Source organism: Lepisosteus oculatus, chromosome 5 (assembly GCF_040954835.1).
Source record: "Lepisosteus oculatus isolate fLepOcu1 chromosome 5, fLepOcu1.hap2, whole genome shotgun sequence".
Taxonomy (NCBI): domain Eukaryota; kingdom Metazoa; phylum Chordata; class Actinopteri; order Semionotiformes; family Lepisosteidae; genus Lepisosteus; species Lepisosteus oculatus.
In genome coordinates, this window is record NC_090700.1 from 59,591,807 (window position 1) to 59,611,183 (window position 19,377).

At 43.7% G+C, this 19,377-nt stretch overlaps 1 protein-coding gene across 7 annotated transcripts in view; it reads left to right on the plus strand.

Moving 5' to 3' along the window:
- Window positions 1–19,377, plus strand: part of LOC102687746 (neogenin) — a 198,150-nt gene that overhangs the window by 75,239 nt on the left and 103,534 nt on the right. For all 7 annotated transcript variants that reach the window (XM_015343654.2, XM_015343650.2, XM_015343655.2 and 4 more), the window contains exon 2: window positions 3,556–3,873. In XM_015343654.2, the coding sequence (XP_015199140.2) occupies window positions 3,556–3,873 (318 nt within the window). The remainder of the gene's footprint in view (window positions 1–3,555; window positions 3,874–19,377) is intronic.

Consider the following 19,377-nt stretch of genomic DNA (forward strand, 5'->3'; position numbering starts at 1 on the left):
TCCAGGTGGACTGTAATTTTGTTAATTTGCAATTTGAGTCTGCATCCTCTGCTCTCCTGTGGAATCTGTGTAGTGTTGTTTCTGGAAAGGCCATCAGCTTGACCTGCAGAAAGGTGGTCAGTAATATGGAGCCTGGTCCTTGGACATGCTGCAGTGCACTGGTGGTGTGGGATGTTAAATATTAGTAAAGCAGATGGCCCAACATTTTGGCTGCTGTCTAATCAGCAGCTCTGCACCTCTGCACCTTGTTCCCTGATGCCTGTGCTGGAGAGCTGCTAAAGATGGTAATGATTAAAAATGTAGCTTTCCTGATAGCCTACCGGAAATGAGAAATCCCTTACAGCTACCTTTGAACAGTACCTCTGTTCTACCAAAGCTGCTTAAAGATACAGAGGTTTCAGACTATATGCATTTCAGATTTTCCTGCCGACTGACAGTGCGGATTACAAAGACAAAGCCATTATTGATTCGGTTGCAAATGACTACAAGAGTTTTTGGAGTCTGTTTAAAGATAACAGCATCAAGCCTTTCCTGTGTTATTTACTTGTTTAACACGCAGAATAAGAATATTATTGAATGCCTCAGCCTTCAACGTTGAGTTTATATTACTGCGTTTGATGGGTTTATGACAGAAATACTCTTAATGAATGAAGTTCTTGTTGCCTTCAAGCTCCAATGGAGTGGAAGAGCCGGTGAGATGCTTGCTCTGTAAACTGGAGAAACACGATCTCCCATCTGTCATATCCACATTGCTTTAGTGTATTGAAAGGAAATGTCTACAGAGTAAAGGTTGTATCCAAGGCAAGCTAAAGCCAGCTTAACATTCCCCAATAAGTCACATTATCTTTCACCAGAGGGCCGAAGTCTACATAGTGCGCCAGAGCCGACACAAGCGTGTTTTATAGCTTTTTACCGCAGTGTTGTGAGCCGGCAGTCTCCGCTGATCTGTCCAGGTCAGGTAGACAGCCAGCCTGCGGCAGCTGAGCGTTCGGACCTCTGGTTCAACAGCATGCCTGACACCCCAGCAGCGTCTCCGCGGAGAGCGACGGAAGTGACAGAACACGATTTACCCACATCAGCACAAACCTTGCGGGGGAACAGGACCGGGGGATCTTGGGGAAGTGTGATGCTGTGAAGTGCTACAGGGCACGGTGACTGTTGCCGATTGTATGAGTGTTTTTTTTCGGGCCAGTCCTTTAGTGTTTTGGTAGAGGTCCTTAATGGTAGAATACTGTCGTGAAGATTTGAAGATGTTTTTCTTGCACTTTCTCTCCGAAAAGCTGTGGCTTTCGAGAAGGAGTACCGAAGTAATGCTAAAAACGCTTTCAATATTGCAGAGTTCCTATGAAGCTTGGAGCAAAGGAGTTGCGAAAACTGAAGGACACTGGTAGCCTCCTGGATTGCTTGTGCCTTTAGTTTTGCTGGCAGACAGCTTGTGACTCTCGACTCTGCCTTTTGATCATGCAGCCCCTGTGGTTGAAAGGGTGCTGTACAGTTGCTTGCTGGGCTTTTAGTTGACCAGTTTTGAGTTCTGCTCTTCATGCTGCTATCTGCTTAGATAAGATCTATTTAGGAAAATGAATGTTTGTCTGTGGTCCTTACTCCACTAATACAGGTGCCTGTGGCAGGCCTGTCTAGGGTAGAGATGAGACTTAGAAGTGTTCAGCAGCAAGTGTTAAAAATTGCAATATTCTGGTTGCAGTCTAACTGATACATTGTTGGATTTTAGCATAAAATCCCTTGATTTAAATTCTTAGCTTTTAGCCGTATCCCAGCGTTGTTTACCTTACGTTATTGTCTCCACGCAGCATCTAGAAGAGGAAAATGTATACCTAACTACCTTCGTCTTTCTCATAAGTAGCATCTTCAATTTCCGTTTCCAAATTCATATTTATAGTTTTGGATTGCCTTTGTGCAACACTGTACACTTGTCTGAATGATGTCTGCCTGTCCTTTGGTCTAATGTCTTTTACACCTTTGACAGAGTTTGCTTACCATCCTGTTTTCATCTGTGAACTAACTATACCAAAATCTAGATTATAATGGTATAAATGATCTCAATCATGAAGATTAGTGGTCCTAATAAAGATCCCTTTGGTATTCCACTACTTACCTCATCCCAGTTTGAGCATTCACCCCTTAATTGCGCCATCTGTCTCCAGCGCGTTAACCAGTTCTTAATGCAAGTCCACATATTACCTTAAATATATCCCACTTGCAGTTTTTTTTAATTTACTGTTGAAGAACTTGAAGGTTATTTTGCTGTTCTAAGACTGAAAAAAAATGTTTTAGCCTACATTGCAAATGCTTATTTCTACCTCTTTCTTATTTCTGTTACCCTTTTATCACCTGTACTTCTATCTATTTTTTTTTTAGACTGTTGCCATACTGTTCTGACCAATTCCAGATCTATTCAGGTGCATTCTGCTGCCCTTTTGAACTGTCTCATTCCTTCATAGTCCATTTTCCTGAAATAGCAGATCCTTGTTGGAACAATTTCAAAATATGCTTAAAAGAGTGCTATATTATGATCTCGATAATAATGGGCCCCTCACCTGTTTTCCTCATTCTGTCCTGAATTGTTTGAAAGCACCAGATCAATACAGGTCTTGCCTCTGGTGGGTTTTCTGACAAACTGAGTGAGAAAGCGATCGTTAGCCATGTCTACCATATCAGTTTGTGCTGCTGACATTCCTGTTGGGTTTTCCTAATCTAAAAAAAAATAATTTTTCAATAAACCGTACCTTTACACATCAATCCTTGATCTCATTACATCAAGTTGCATTATAATTGATATCTGAGTTATCAGTTATAATTCTCTATAAGATACTCCTAGCACCCTGCACTTTGTAGTACAGTGATATCTGTTTTATCTGGATACTTGTAAATGTAACATAAGCTTTGGAACCTAACAGTACGTTTTTGGATGTATGTTTACTTTTGTTTTGATCTGGTCTTCATAGCTAGAGGTAAAGTTCTTGATTTAAATTTCTAGACTTCCTGGCAATTTGTCTCTTGAGCCCAGTGGCAGGTGAGATCTTCCTGCTCCACAGCAGTCTCGCCCTCAGGGGTCCTGCTGCCATCCCAGGGGTTCATGGGTTGTGTAGCTCTGTAGTGGATCTGTGCTAAGCACAGGATGCAAAAGTGGCCCAAACAATTCACAGTGCTAGTTTCACTGCTGGCTTTTCTTGCTTTGTCCCTGTCGCATCACTATAAGGCCGATGTTAATTTTTTTTTGTTAGCCAGCTCAGTTTTGTTAGACTTTCAGTGTTTAAAATGAGATGAGCTGTGGCACAATGAACTGGAATTATTGTGTCCTTCTTTGGAGAAGCGTATTAAGTCTAGCGCTTGAGCTCTGAGCTAGAACCCGGGCTCTAGCCTGCACCCGTTTCAGGAGGTTCTTCAGAGCTTGGAGGAAGTGAGGAAGGTGTTCAGGTGTGACTGCCGGTTGACGATTGTGCCTGCTTCCTCTGAGGTCCGGTCCGGCTGGGCTGCGTCTCGTCTGGTCCAGCGAGGCTGACCCTGTTCTCTCTCCTCCCGTCCCTCCCCCACCAGACTCCGGCGCGAGGCACTTCACCCCCTTCTGGTTCTCCGAGGAGCCCTCGGACACGCTGGCGGTGCGCGGCTCCCCGGCCCTGCTCAACTGCTCGGCCCAGAGCGACGGCCCGGTGCGGCTGGAGTGGAAGAAGGACGGGACGTTCCTCAACCTGGCCTCCGACGACCGGCGCCAGTTGCTGCCCGACGGCTCCCTGCTGGTCGGCAGCGTCGTGCACTCGAAGCACAACAAGCCGGACGAGGGTGTGTACCAGTGCGTGGCCTCCGTGGACAGCCTGGGCACCATCAGCAGCCGGACGGCGCGCCTCACTGTCGCAGGTAAGAGCCGCTGGGTTGGGAGGGGAGAGGCGCCAGTGCTGGACCTGAAATAAACACGCCGCCTCCTGAACGGTATCGAAGGGCAGCACCGCAGCGTAGAGAAGCCTTTGGGCTCTTTGTGGTTTTGTCCCCACTGCGGACGCTGCTGTGGTACTTTGAAGAAGGGCGCTTAACCTCACACGCTCCAGTCCTGCCTGTTAAGAGTTGGAGGGACCCGCATTTTGGAGGGGTATCTCTGTGAAGAACCAGGGTCTGATTCAAGTGCTCATGGGTCATGTGCTCTCTAGACTTTCCTGCCTGTCTAAGAAGTTATAGGTTCATATCCCTACCCATATGAATCAAATGAAGGAGAAAGGAGGTATCAGAGTCCAGCATGCTATGTATGTGTGCTCTGGCTGTGCTAATCTATGATGTAGACGGCAGCAGAAATGGATTTACCTCCTGCAAAAACCTCCACTTACTTTTTGAAGTCTGTACCCTTCTCTGGAAGGTCCCTACTCCCATAAAAATCTACTGTTGAATGGAAGAATGAATACTTGTGTTAATAGCACTCTTTGTCTTATGCAAAGATTTTCTGATGGGATTCTTCTCCTTGACATGATGGGTGTCTTGTCAGAAAGGATTAGGTACCACTTGAGTTATTGTTTGACTGTAGTTAATGTTGACTGGAAAAACATCAAATGCTGGCTGACTTCCTCAAGATTTATACAACTAGAAGAATATTCCCCAACCTACAGCATAGTTTTGACCTTGTTTTGGTTTTGTTAAGGAGAGGGCTTACAAGCTTTTGAGGCCAGTATTTTAGCCTGGAGTTCAGCTAGCTGTTGGAGTATTTTGGGAATACAGTTTTGATTTACAAAGCAATTTCGGTATAGCTCAGACAGCCCCAGCTAAACTAATGCTCTACCTTTAGGTGTTTGCAGTGTTAATGGGCTCAGCTTTACAATGAAAGGGGGGGGATTGGAATACATTGGGCTGTCATGTGGAATATTTCATTTACCATCAGGCTGCGAGTGTTCACAAGGAATTCTTGTAGACTGTGCTTAGCAGCCTCCCCAGTCTAGAACTGAGCCAGGACCCATGAGTTTTGAAAGAAGCGCCTTGTCCCCATGTCACAGTTAAAGCAGTGAACAGCTTTCACATCAGTCAAACATCATGAGGTTGGCCGTCTGTTGAAAATGTGTTGGTTGCTTGAAAACCTTTTGACTGAGTTCTCTTGGTTGTGTCACCTGATAAAGGTGCTCACTCACACACGGGTTGAGCTCTGTGAGCACAGGTTCGAGCCTGGGTTGTCTGGCCAGCTGAATGACCAAGCTTGCACAAGGGTAGGGTGGGATGAGTTGTTTGAGGCTCTCCTGGCTCACAGTGACCCCTGTGGCCACCCAGGCTCTTTCAGGCTCTCGTGCTGTCAGCTAGAGACACCTGTGTCCTGCAGCGGGTGCCGGACTGGGCAGCCTGTGGCATGTGGACGAGTGGCTTGAAGGTGGGTGTGTCACAGGAGTGTGCCTGCAATCCCACATCCTCCCCTGTGTGCAGTCACAGCTGCAAGTAAGACCAGCAGTTGGCTATTCCAGACGGGTGGGTCCAACAAGTCATTACTGATACGTTTTAAGAAAACGGTTAGACTCCGTACACAGTGCAGAATGTGGTTCCAGGATTCCTGACTTCTAGCCTCGCTGTCTAAGGTCAGAAACATTTTCCTTTTTAGAGTCCTTTGTGACTATCTTGAAGTAATGGAAGGAGTCCAGAAAACTTCTTTTACAGATTGAAAATTGCACAGCAAGCTAGTTTTTTGTGTGTGCACTGTGCCAATCCACTGAGCTTAACCCTGGAGAGTTCATTCTAATAACCGTCTTCTGTACTCCCTCGCTCCCCCTGGAGAGAGCTGCAGACTGGCAGGATGATGTGAAAATGAGACTGGTCCCTGCGTGCTCTTGCTTGTTTGAATCGGCTCTGCACGCTTGGCAGCCACCTCGCTTGGCGTAAAATGCAAACTCTGAGTCTGAGAAATGAGAGGGGAGAGAATCGCATGACCTTAGGCATCCAAAAACTCTGCAACTCCCACTGCACCTTTGACACAGACTTACTTTCCTAATCTGGGGACTCTTCCGAGTGTGAAATGCCACACTTTTACATAGGTATTTTTTAGGTTACTGGGTATTGGGAAAAGCCTTATATAATTCGTTTTGTATAATGTCATATTCTTTGTCTTCTGTGCTTGCCAGCGTCTGTAACAGAGAAAAAGATTTACTGCAATCTTAAGTGCCATACCATACTGCTGTAAATAAGTGAACTGCCCGTACAAAAGAAGTTTAACACTATGAGAAAGGCAAATGCCTGCTGTTTCTCTTGCACATTGCTTCAAACGATGCTGTTCTAAAAGAAACTGGAATTTGTCTAACAGAGGTAGGGAGATCCACGTGTGCCTTAGGAATTCCTGTTCTCTCGATGGGAGAGGGTTTGCAGTTACGGATGAGACGACTACATGAAGTCGATCCGTGGACCTGCAGGTGAGAGAATTGCATTGCACCCTTTTCCCAAACCCTCAGAGGAGCAGAGATCTGCAAGACAATTATCCGTCTTCCCAGCCCGTCAGCAGCTGGGTAATAAAGAGGTTAATTGTGCCGGCTTGGAGAGGGCCATTACATTCCAAATGTGCTGGAAATTGCTGCTCGGTGCGACCTCCGAGATGTTGAGGGACAGAAAGCGCAGCATGCCGACAAATTGATGTGTAATATTTGTGATTGATGAGTGAAAGCGTATCCCCTTTCTTGCCAAGCCCCCCACCCCACCGCCTTCCTCCCGCAGAGAGAAACAAGGCGGCAGAGCTCCTCCTTTTACTAATGAAGGCCCTCTTTTCCTTTCCCCCCATCTGTTTGTTTGGCGCAGGAGGAGGCGAGGACAGATGAATTTATGGAGAGGGGGATTATCTCTCTCCTGCGCCATTTGTATTCAGGTGCTGTTTCTATTAAGCGATAGGGCAGAGTGTGAGACTTCGGTAACGAGTATTCTGTCTCTGGCCTGCTTGATACTCTTTGAACTTAACCCTTAGGGGCGGTTGAGGTGTGCATTGCAGTTCAACAGCCCAGGTGTACCTGATCTGGAAGAAATGACCGGGAGACTGGCCCTGTGGTCGATTTTCATTAGAGCTCTGCTCTCCGACAACTTGATTGTTTCAATTATGCATTACTGGCCTGAGGGAAGAGCCAAGGCCGTATATATGTATTTTTAGCTAGTGATTGGTTTTTTTCCCCAAATAATTACTAATATAAGAAAGCAATCTTCTCATCAGCTTTAGCGGTTTAACACCACCTAGACTGGTAGCTACATTTCCAAAGTTTTTTCTTTCATCTGATTTCTGACTAAATGTCTTCAGTTACTGAAAAACTAAGGAAACCTGTGCCAAGTTAAACTAAAAGCAATACTTCTTTTTTTGTTTTAAAAGCAATGCAGTAAAAAAAAAGTTTGATTCAGAAAGCATTCATTTCACATAATGTTGGAAGGCTGTTTATGTGCCTGCTGTTTGTCAATCCAAGGTTTTTCATTTTCCGTGCTTTCAGTAATTAATCTCTTTGGAAGATAGTCTGACCGTCCTCGTTTTCTGTTAACCGTCAAAGAACTCAGCTATTTTACAGTCTGTCTGGAATTATTTATTCAGCGGATTTTGTCCTTCCGCAGGATTTTGTTTTTAAATTCCCCGAAAGGTATTGCAAGCCAGCACTCACTTGCTGTTGAGCCTCCTACCTGTTTCTTCTCTTCCCAGATCCAGAGGTTAAACTCCTACATCCACCCTCGTTAACACTGATCAATCTCCCTGGCTGCTGCTGGCTGCCCCCCCCCGACTGCACCGCTGTTTCCCAGCGATCCGCCAAGAGCTCCCCAACCACTCGCCTTTCCAGTCTGTGCTCGCGGCCGCCAGACTGACTTCCTGAAGTTTTAGGGCTGCGTCTTTTTCCTTTAAAAAAAGTAAAAGGAGCATCTAGATATGTTTTCCCGACAGAAATAAAGTGGTTACCTGACGTTTTTGTGAAGGCACGGCATCGGTGTGGCCTGCGGGTGTCAGTCAGGACACTGCAGCGACCCAGCTGGGGCTGCTGCCCTCCAAGTGCACCACAGTGACCCCTGCTGAGCGGGACGTACATGTTCAACATGTTGTCTCCATCTTCCCTACTAATCAGTCTTTTTGTGATTTAATACAACACCCTTTCCTGGTTTTAGGTAGAATCTCAAACTATGTACATGTATAAGGCATCAACATTTGAAAAGTACAGTAAAATAAAGCTTGGCAAAATCCATGCTAATCCCAGCATGCTTTAGGTTGTGTTGCGTTGCACTCTCACAGTTAACGGATTTGAGCAGCAGATTGCATGTGTCCCTGCTTTGAAATGCTAAACTTGATTATTTGAAGAGGAAGCAGTCACGTTCAGATATGCAGGTGTGGGCTCGAACGCATGACGGTGTTCTTTCATTAGACCTGTCAGGTAAAGCAAGATTGACACACTGAGCTAAGTAGATGTGGGGGGGGGGGCGAATTGGACACTTTGAAAATGTGAAGGGGGCAGGTAAGAGTTGCATAAAGCTGCTTTGTGTTTCATTAAGCGATGATAAAACTAAAATAAAATGCAGTGAAACAAAGGAACCTCTCTGACATGAACAGCTTTTCCACCTTATTGAATCAAGATGTCCTTGCTAAAGCCGGAGCCCCCCTCCCCCCAAGGCCGTTTCCCATCATCCTCAATTTGAAATTCCTTTCTCCCGAATCCCAGGCCTTTCCGATGATTGCGGAGCCTGTGGAGCGCACAGCAGGCCTCCCTCCCAGCGAAACTGTATCTGTGCTTCCCAGACTGACAGACCGCTGTGACTGGGAACTCCGGCGGGATTAGTGCTTTGTGCTTTGCGGGCACGTGCAGGTCTGCCCGTGAGTCTCTGTGTGTGGATGTGCGTGTCTGAGAACAGCTTGCCTTAGACGAGTTTACACACTGCACATGTGCCTGCGCCCATTGGTGGGGACAGAGGTTGCTGTCGTGTTGCTTGGCCCATGTGAAGGATCAGAAGGAAGAGCACGAGTGACAAGGGAGCTGTTTGTGCTGTAGTAACAGAAGGCGTGATGCCAGACAAATTAGAGGGGTGTGATGTAGACACCATTCTAAGTTTGCTTTGAAACGTTTTTTTGATCAACTGAACAGGTTTTGTGGTGTTAACTCAGCATGTTCGTTCTGAGAAGTTGTACCATCTCAAATGTGTTTCCTTCTGTGCAAATAATAGTACATACATTTTTACTAAATACAGCCCAGAGTCCTGCATTTTTAACCGTGTGGTTTCTGTTAATGAAATGAAGCACTGGATTTGACTTTGACATCTATAGTTCCCTCCATTGAGTAAATCCTCAAGACCATTTTATTTTTTTATAAATTGCTTAAAATTGCAAGTGTGCAAGCCAAGCATTTGTTTTGTAATCAGTTAATGAAAAGTTTAACTTTATTGTAACTTCAGGGTGGCCAATTTCTCTTTGCCTTTTTTTTGTTTACATGATTTATCCCACGGAGTTCTTGAAATGAAAAATGCAATAGGAAAAAAGAAATATCAGCACATCTTTTCCTGTGTTTGACCAAAGATCCATTATATGTACCAAACTGTAAATAGCCCCCAAAAAATCTGTAGATAAGAACAATATGTTTCTTCTTATTATATATCAATTTTTTATTTAAGTAAATTCAGTTAGACAGTAGAGTTTATTCAATTGCAGCATATTGACAATGGTCCTAAAGGAAACAAAACAGGAGCATCCTGACAGGCTCATGATCTGTGTGATGACAGGTGAATTATATATATAGAAGCTGAACAGCATTATCTTGAGGATCAACGTTGTGTGAGGCTAAACATTTCCAACTCCTCTTCCATCTTTAAGGTTCATTTCTGTCAGCACCATCTTCGTTTTGAGAACGATTGATGAGCCTGTCATTCTTCTCCTGTGTGCTGTTGACATACCATTTCAAAGACCTCAGCGCTGCCCTGTGTTGAAAAGAAACATAAAGTAATCTACAACCTCAAACACCCACATTTCTGTTATACCAACTTCTGACAATACGCCAGGCCCAGGAATCTCTGTGTTTATTTGGGCAATCTGTACATATATACAACTCATTCATCCATGTGTTTAGTCCCATCAAGTTCTGTTGGATATCTTTACAGGGGCTCCATTTGGAATACATGCAAGTATGTACTGGAGCTCCTACAGTTTCAAAGCTGCTCAGTTCACCGAAACCTTAACAAGAAACTGCAATAAGTATTGTTGCTTACACAACAAGACCCAGGAACCTGAGAGGAGTGATGAATGAGAATTAGTGGTTTTAATGCTTTGCTGGTGCTTAACTGGCTTGGAAATTCAGGCATTTTAGGCACCGGCAGCTGAATTCAGGTTGTATGCGTGTGGAATTTAGCTTCCAGCTGGCAGCCCGTTTAATCTACGGATTAAGCATAAAAAATGTGAAATGAACAGCGTACAGTCCAGCATCATGACTTTCTTTGACACAAATGCAGTGGTGTTGGACAAGTAACAGCTTCATTTTTGTAAGCCAGCCAAGATGTATTCTAATTACAGGTAATAAAAAGAGCAGGGAAAAGCATGCCAGCTCTTTAGAACCTCTCTGCATAATTATGAGCAGAGATGAGATGCTGGAGTGTTTGAAATTAGGGGCTTTCAGGAACTGTTGGGCTGGTCCTGTAGCTTGTATGCAATGAGGGTTTGCTCTGTTCTCAAGCCAGGTATTGAAATTGACCTGTGAGCCTCATAGCTTTATTAGAACTGTGTGCAGATCCTCCACCCCTCTTCATTCCCTGTCTTTTTTAATTCTTTATTCTGTCTTCGCTGTCTATGCTTAAAACATAACCCTTGCAACTCCTCCTGTGTATTTGAAAACTTTGGTACCTCCCCTTTCATTCATGTTTTTCGTGTTCTCCTACACACTGTAACCTTATTCCTTGTACCTCTGGCTCTCTTTCTGTTTCCACTCCGTCCACTAGAATCACTCCATCCTCCATCCTCTCCTTGGTCTTTAGGGAAGGAAAGGTTCGGCCTTTCTTAGTTGGCACTCAGTTTCTGAACTCACCCTTCCTTACATGGTGATTGAGAGGCTGTGAAGGGTCATATCCTCATCTGATTCGGCTTCAGGGGTGTCTAGCAAGCACTGGGGGAAGTTGGGGCAGAACCAGACCTCTGTGCTGTGGAAACCTTCTGTTCAGTTTATTTATCAATTGCAATGAAACCCTTATGCCTTGGCTCCTTACACTGCTTTGCTATCTCTTTCATTTGGCTTTTTCTTGGCCCCTGCAGTTAAAACAAACGTAACTAATGGAAGAGAAGTAAATGTGAAACCAGATACTGTGGGCTTCTCTGCTATTTTATAAGCAGGGGGTAAATATTTGCTCCTGACAACAGATGCTCCCAGATTCAAACTCAAAGGTAAATTTTTTGCAGGACCTAGAGATTCCTTTTTTAGATGTGGCATTACAATATAAGAACAAAGGAGATTCTTTACTACCTCCTGAAAGTTTCTTTCAAAGCAGCCCTTTTTGTGAAGTGCCGGGCTTTTTGGGATTTGAGCAGCTTTTTCTCTTTTCATGCACAAGGTAAAACATGTTTGCATTGCTTGAGAAGTTCAAGGAGGATTGAGCAGGTGTAGAGGACGGTTTGACATTGACCTTTAAACTGGATGTTGGTGGCTATAAATTGATTCAACTTCCAGACACCTCCCACCTCCCATATTTGTGAAAATGGAAAAATAATTCTTGTGACTTTTCTGCTTAACTAAAAACACAGCACTTTAATGTTCAGGTTTTTCAAACCTAAAGCCTTGACCTCCTTTAGTTTCTGTCTGTTATCGGGTGCGTGTGGGAAAAGTAGTCGGCAGTGAGCCTCAGTGTTTTTCTGATCTGTCAAGGAATTGCAGGCTCTGGGATCAGTTTTCAGTGAAGCCACTGGGCATCTTCAGTTATGTGACATGAGAGAACCATCTGCTTCACCACAAAGGTGATTCTCTGCAGCTCCATCTGCATAACAGAGCTGATATAACACCGTAAGCGTTGTCTGCTCTTTATTAACACCCCGTGTGCCTTTTATTCTTTTTTTGCTCCTCTCGTAGTTTGTCGTGGTGTTTTTTGAAAGGTCCAGGGTGGTGGAGGGGGGTATTTCAGAACAGCCGGGCTGTTCGTTCTCATCTCTCTGGTAATGCACTCGAGAGCATCCACGAGTGCGTCCCTCCAAAATGCTACTGTTTTCAAAGTTGTCTGTGTTCTTTAGAACCTTTTAACACAAAGCGAAGACTGCGCTTTTGAAGTGCTCATGGGCCTGAGGGATATCTCTCTTCAAAATCAAGTGATTCACCTAGAAAACACAGAGTTAAAAGGACACCTTCAGGCCTCTGAGGGAAACCCACACCCACATTTCAGCTGAGCAGAAATAGCTCCAGTACTCTGGCTTATTCCTTCTTCTGTAAACTCCCTTTTTGTAAACTGCTGTCTGATCATTGTTCTTTTTATAGTTTCTACACATTCTACATTTGTAATTAAAAACTACAGTCTCCACTTTTCCTGCAAAGACCCTGAAGGCTTGTGGGCGATAGACTGGCCTGTCACTCAGAGCCATTGGTTCTTTTTCTGTAAAACAGAATATTAATGAAGGGATCATTCATCTCTAAATGTCTTTGAACACATCTCTGTAACAAAAAATAGAATCGTGGGGGGCACCTTATTGTCATTACTTTCTTGCCATTGTTTCTTGGCTCTTTATTTTTCATGACCCATCTAGCCTGAAATAACTTTGTTTGCAGCAGAATGAGCGTCAATAACTGGAGATCTGCTGCAAACTTAAGCCTTCCTTGTGGCCAGTGCTGATCTAATTTCTTAACAGTAAGGTGTCAGAAGCATTTCTGAGGCTACATTTGCTGCAGTCGCTCATTAAAGTAAAAAAAAGACATTGTAAGACATGCAACTTTAAAGGGGGGATAACAGGAAATTGATTGAAAGTGATTGATTGAATAAGCTCCTGATAGATACTTGTACAGTTGTATAGTACTATATATTGTAATGTACTACATACCCTGCAAATAACAGAAGACTATTTCCCTCGTCTTTAGGGCTGTAATGGGTTTGTGGTTGTTTTTTCAATTTTATAATTCTAACATTTTGAAAATGTTGCACTTTGTTGTAACAAAGCCCAGACTTGCTTGGCAAAATGGAAACATAGGTCTGAACAAAAAGCAGGTAATAAAGTTTCTACATTTTGACTTTAGTTGCCACTATTTTTGCAAGAGTAACTGAGACTTTAGACGCATCTGCCTTCAACAGTGCACTAAGCAAGTCCACATAATTGAAGAGTTGATAGCTGGGTGAGGTATGTGTTATAGTCATTGTCATTCAGCAAAGGGTCTCTAGTGCAAAATCAATTTAAAACTAAAAAAGTTAGATCAGATCCTGCAATATATATGCACAGTGCCATTGGATTTTAGCATAGGGTTAAAGTGCAGTAAGCCGAACACGTCAGAGTCGGACTGCCATTAAATTATCAAAACCTTGTTTGCTGGGGACCACGTGCTTGTAGTGTGTGGTCCAGATAAGCTTCTTCAGCCACATCTGACACAATTAACAACTTGCTGCACCAATTATACAATTACCACCTTTGTGTTGAGAAGCATTTCCTTTTTCCTTATCTCCATACTTTTTAATTTCCTTTGTGGTCCTTTTATCTGTGCTGATGTAGGATTAGGGTTAAAGTTGTCTGTCCCTTTTTATGGTGTTTGAAGACCCTGATTAGAAGTTTGCTGAAGAGGTGCACTTTCTTCAGTGTCTCCTTATTTGACCTGCGGATTAGAATATGTATTTTACTGTATCTTAAGGGTATTGTTCCAGCCCTAATTCCAAGTTGATATGTCTATTTATATAATGTGCTCCCTCTCTTAAACATCTTCTCTGAAGCCGGTGGCACTGATTGCCTTTCAAATGAAGAAATTATATTCGCTCTGCATTCATGAGGGTTTTTTTAGTTTGGCAGCACGAAGTGTCTCAGGAGTTGCTTTGTGATTATAATTCCTTTTCTGTCAACATTTCAAAATTAGTTTCAAGCACCGTGCATGCGGGTGTGACCTCCAACTTCTTGTTGCTTTTGGAATTTTTTTTATCCCGTTGCCTTAGAGTTCTTAATCTTAATCTTTTCCCCAAGTTCCCTTTCTCTAGATGCTCACAACAGAGTCGCTTTTTTATTATTAAAACATTTGCACATTTGTGTGCGCAGATTTTAGCCTTCAGGAAAAATGCAGTCGATCGTTCCCTACTGACCCACACAGATTTATTAAACAGTGCAGGTTGGCTTGCAACTGAAATCATCCATCAAAAAAATTAAAATGTATTTTGTGTTTGAGAATGTATTACCAAGAAAAGGCCAAATACTGACCTAATGCTTGAGTAGTCCCAGTATTTGCTTATGAGTTATCTTGCTCACCACAGTCCTGGCCTGAAAACCCACTGCCTCTCAGTCTTCTACATAACTCGGTCAATCAATCTATATAGTGCCCTTTACGATGCTTTACCGCAGAGTGCTTGACACATTTCCATAGCAGTTGTAACTATATACAGCATCAGTTGAACACTGGGCACAGAGGAGAGGTAAAACAACAACTCCCAGTGGGAGAAAATAAACCTTTGGGGTACAGCAGTTAACCCCACCTCCCATCTCCTGACATTTAGTTTGTGGTACATTAATTATGATGGATTGTGAGGAATTTCTGTAAAGTCCAGGCCTGCTTTCTTGCCTTCCCGAGTCTGTTGCCATGGTTATCCAAGAGCAGTGGTTAAGGATTTCTGGATCTGCCATCTTGGATCTAGCATCCCAGGTCACAGACTCAGTTTTGTTAGACACTATCCAGTTCAAAGTTCAATTTTAAAGCCCTTGCTTAAAACCAGAAGGAAAGAAACTAGACAAAGGAAAACCTGATCTTACAACCATAAACGTACGTAGGGCATTTTAAGTTGAGTATCTGTGAAGGGACTGTGTGTTGAAAATGCAGAGGCAGCAGTTAGTGTGAGTGAATGGTCTTTAGTTCTTACTTGTTAATATTTAAATTGTTAATATTGCCATTTGCTTCTTGGGGGTTGTTTAATTTTCCATGTTACAATACACCTGTGAGACATATATCATCTCCCACGGGTAGACAGAACTGTGAATTTTATTTGAAAAAAAGTCTCCATGTTAATGCACAGCATGCTGAAATCTATGAATTACTATTATATAGTCAGTGGGGATGTAGCCCACTTTATTAAAAAAAAAAGAAGCAAGCGGAATAAACCCGCTTGGGGAATTTCTGTGTATTATTTATTTTTCGAGGCACTTTGGTTCCAACCAGCTCAATGGATTTATCTTTTAGTAAGGGGAACCAGTTTGCGCTGGGGGCGGTGTGTTTTATTGGTGCTGCCTGTCTTGGCTGAACTTCAGCTCCTGACATTGCGACAGTCAGAAGGAAAGAAACGCAAAGACACCCCTCTTGTGTAACAAGAAGCTGCTTCCAGATGAGCAGTGAGGTGGATAAAAAAAACTTGGAAAAACGTGTTTCCACGTTCAACGAAAGAAAAATAACATTGCAGGTTATTTATGGAGAACTTTCAAGGGATTAGGTCTGCGCCTGTATCGGCTTGTTTTCCTTGTTTCACTTCGATGGCAGAAGTGTCGGGTTGAAGGGAGAGAGAGAGAGAGTGAGAAGGAGAAGTGGAAAGTGTCCTCGTTTCTCTGGGCCGCCCTGAACTCTCGGTGCAAGGGCCCCAGGGAGGGCGCAGGTCTCCTCTCTGCGCTGAGCTGTGATTGGAGCTGAGGCCCTGACAGAGCTGAGAGAGGAGAGTGGAGATGTCGGGCGGGGGGTGTGTGGGGAAGGTGGAATCGGGCTCACGAGTGCAGGATGAAGGCTCTCTGCTCTCAGAAGTCCAGCCTCTGCTTGCCAGCATGAGGGCTGATCAGAGGCTCAGTTTTGAGGTGTGAGGGGACACACCCTGCCATTGGTGTCCCAGATCCCCTCATCGGTTCAAATCCAGGCTTCTCTAGCTAGATGCTCTCTTCTGGAGGGGGGGGGGGGGGGAGGATGGCTGAGAAGGCAAAAGGCGTCTGGCTTTTGAAGACAAAAATATCTGTCTTTGCCACTGAGCTTCACAGAGCACTACAGCAGGGCTGAGCCTCTGCTTTCAGCTTCGCGGTCACTTTCCTCCAAGCAGCCTTGGCTTCTACCCTGTTTGTATAATGTTCATGGGGAAAACGAAAAAGATGTAGTTGGTAAGGACCGGGGCCTTAAAGTAAACCCGTGCGTACACATCTGCGGTTTGTTTTAAGATTGCGTAGACCGTGTCTCAGTATTTTGATAAATAATAAACGTGAGATATGAGCGCAGCAGAACCTCGGAGGAGCTCCCCTCAGATTTGGTCAAACATTCCTTACGCTCACTTTCAAGTGTCTCTTCCAAGTGTGTTTAGCTTTCTTACAGCTGGCGTGGTGCAGCTGAATCATGCCAAGAGCAGCAGAGGAGAGGAGGAATATTATGTATTCTTTAGTTTGCTGTTATTTCCAGGTTCGCTTCCAAAGACCCCAACCTATTAATCCATTTATATATATGAAGCTGCTAAAAAAAAAAGAGAACAGCTTTGCAATTTCACTGCAGCTGCAGCAGTGCTATTTCATAGACAGGGTTCAGTCGTTCACTTGTGTAGAATGAGCCTGCGTGTGCTTGAGTGGGTTGTGCACTGTTGGTCTTCAGTTCTAGTGGGACAGAAGAAGGAACCTGGAGGAGAGAGTGACCAGGGCACTGAGGGGGTCTCCCTGCCCCTCTGGTCCAGGCTGCCAGGACAAGCCATTGAACTTATCGTCACTGCCTTTCAAAGGCTATATTGAAACATGATGTTTACTCACAGTGTTACCTGCTGAGTGGCTCACTGCACCCGGGGGGAAGACTAGAGCAGTGATTAATGGTTCATGGGGTCTCTTCTCACAGAGCCATGTATAGCACATCTGCCCCAGCAGCTAGAAATGAAACATCTGCACGTCACGGTCTGTCTTTGCACAGATGCACAAATCCGTGCTTGATTAGAATGCAGTCCATACCTGTTCTATACTGATGCTTAAATACACAAACCAGAAGCAAGGGTTGTAAATCAGAGGTGCAAATGACATTGTTGTGTATATTGTAGATAATACTATACAGGCAATGATAATACACCTGCTGGCTGACAGTTTGTACAGTCCTAACAGCTTCGATATAATCAGTGTCCCATTTCATACCTGCCTAAGACAACTCCCTATATCGTATTTCCTATCACTCTCACAGGATGTCAGAACCAGCTCGTATTCATCTGCAGAGGAGAAAGCAAAATGTCAGTCTGTTTTTCAATTACAGAGAAGGAAGAGACTTACTGTGTGGTTTGTCACTGGCTTACTGATTAACCACAGGCTGTCACCTTTCTCTGTGTGTTCTGTGGAGGTTGTTCATTCACAGATTTATTTGATGCTTGTCTGCAGTCAAAGATGAGCTGTAGAGGCACATTGAAACTGTTTAGTATCTCTCTCTCTGTCTCCTAACCTTCCTTCTCTTGTTATGTACTTGTTTTGGTCTCCTTATCTTATCTCCTTTTTATTTTTGCCTTTGCTTGTCTTCCTCCCCCTTTCTTGTGCTTTAATTAATTTGCAGGGTTTGGTTGCACGTTTGAGCAGTGTGTGAAATTGCTCGAGAATGTTGTTTCTGTGCACACTGTCGGATAGGCAGGCAGTCACAGAAACCAAACACCTAGTCTATTCATGCCTGGGGTTGTGTTTTTCATTTTTCAAATTTTATTTATTTTGCCAGTGTGAACAGTATATTTCAAAAAATACAAAAAGCCTAGTATGTATCATTCTGCCTGTTTGTTTGCCTTGCACAGCCTGGTGACTTCTGAGTAACCTGGCAATTTAGAAGCTCATGTGGTCACGGTTCATTTAGGCTGCCTGGGAGAGACAAGTCTTTTATTCTCCCTCTTCATTTGTCATCAAAAGATGTGTCCTCTCTTCCTTCTTTAGAGTGACTGGATTCTCCAGGTCCTTTCAAGAAATGGCTGGAGAAAATCGCTGGATGCCTCACCAACTAGAAACCACATGAGCAAGATAGTCAAATGGCTTTGTCTTGGTTGCAAGACCTTCTCATGTTCTTCTTGGTACCCCATCCTTCCAAAGGGGGGCCTCATGCTTTCTCCTCTTGCCAGTTGTGTGTTGGTACAGCGCAGTATAGTGGGTTTGTCTCTGGTCTCATTACCAGTGGGTTGTGGGTTCAAGTCCCTGCTGCAGACACTGTACCCAGGGAATCCAGGCTTATGGCAGGTAAATCCTGCATTGGACAGGGATCCAGAGAGCTCCAGAGCTGTTCTCTCGTCTTCTTAACATGTTGTGTTCTGGCTCAGAGAGCCAATGTGGCTCAACTATGGAGTTGTGTGTATTCTTATTATTTATCTTTTAAAGTGATGAAGAGCAATATTGTATCTGAAAACTACCAAAATATTTGTGTGCTTCAGAGATAGCTGTTTCTCTCACCTCCACATGTAATCACATTTGGCTTTGAAAAATCAAGATTGTCTGTGCTGATTTAGGTGGGAAGTGTGAGAGATAGTGGAATGTTTAATGCTTAAAAAAACTGGACGTTTCAGAATGTTTTTTTTCCTGTGAGTTTTATGCCTGAATAATTTATGATACATGCTCTTTAATAGCATAAGGAATCTTTTAATAATAAAGGCATTAGACTTTTGTCTTTAAACTAGAGATGTCCAGGAATAGAGTTGGAGAATCCTGGTCTAAATTGTCCAAATTGTAAATGGCCAGGTTGCTACAGTACGTACAGTATCTGAGGTCTAAAGCATGTTGTTGTGAAAGTGCAAATAAGGACTGTTTACAAGAAGACAGTAGTGAGTCAGTGGTCGGTAGTGAACACGTTTTCTAAGTGACAAGGTTGGTGCCTTTTCAGTTGCATTTGTGATTTTCTGGCCCGGTGCTCCACAGTTTTTTCCTGTCTGCTGTGGACTGCAGCAGAAATGAGGGAAAGCAGCTGTAGTTCTGAACACGGCCCCTGGCTCAAAGACCTGCGCTAGATCGCAGTCTGCTTCAACACTGCGACTCTTACTGACTCTCTGAGAATTTAATCACTGTCACAGATAGGCTCTAGGTCTTGCTTCCCCAGCACCACGGTTGGAACTGTCCTTTTAACTATTTGGAACAAAGGAGAGTACAATAAGGCGTGTTGAGGTGTTAAATTATGATTTTGTTGCCATTGTGTAGCCAGTCCAGTACAGTGTCTCTTGTTAATTTAGCAGTAGTATGGGTCCAGCTTCTTACTCAGGAATCTTTAAACAGTGTAGTGTTCTGTTTTTTAGAGTTATACTAAAACAGCCATACAGTCATTGTGCTACCTCTTATTAGTGTGTTTTAAATGATTTGTTATAAGAAATGAAAAAATC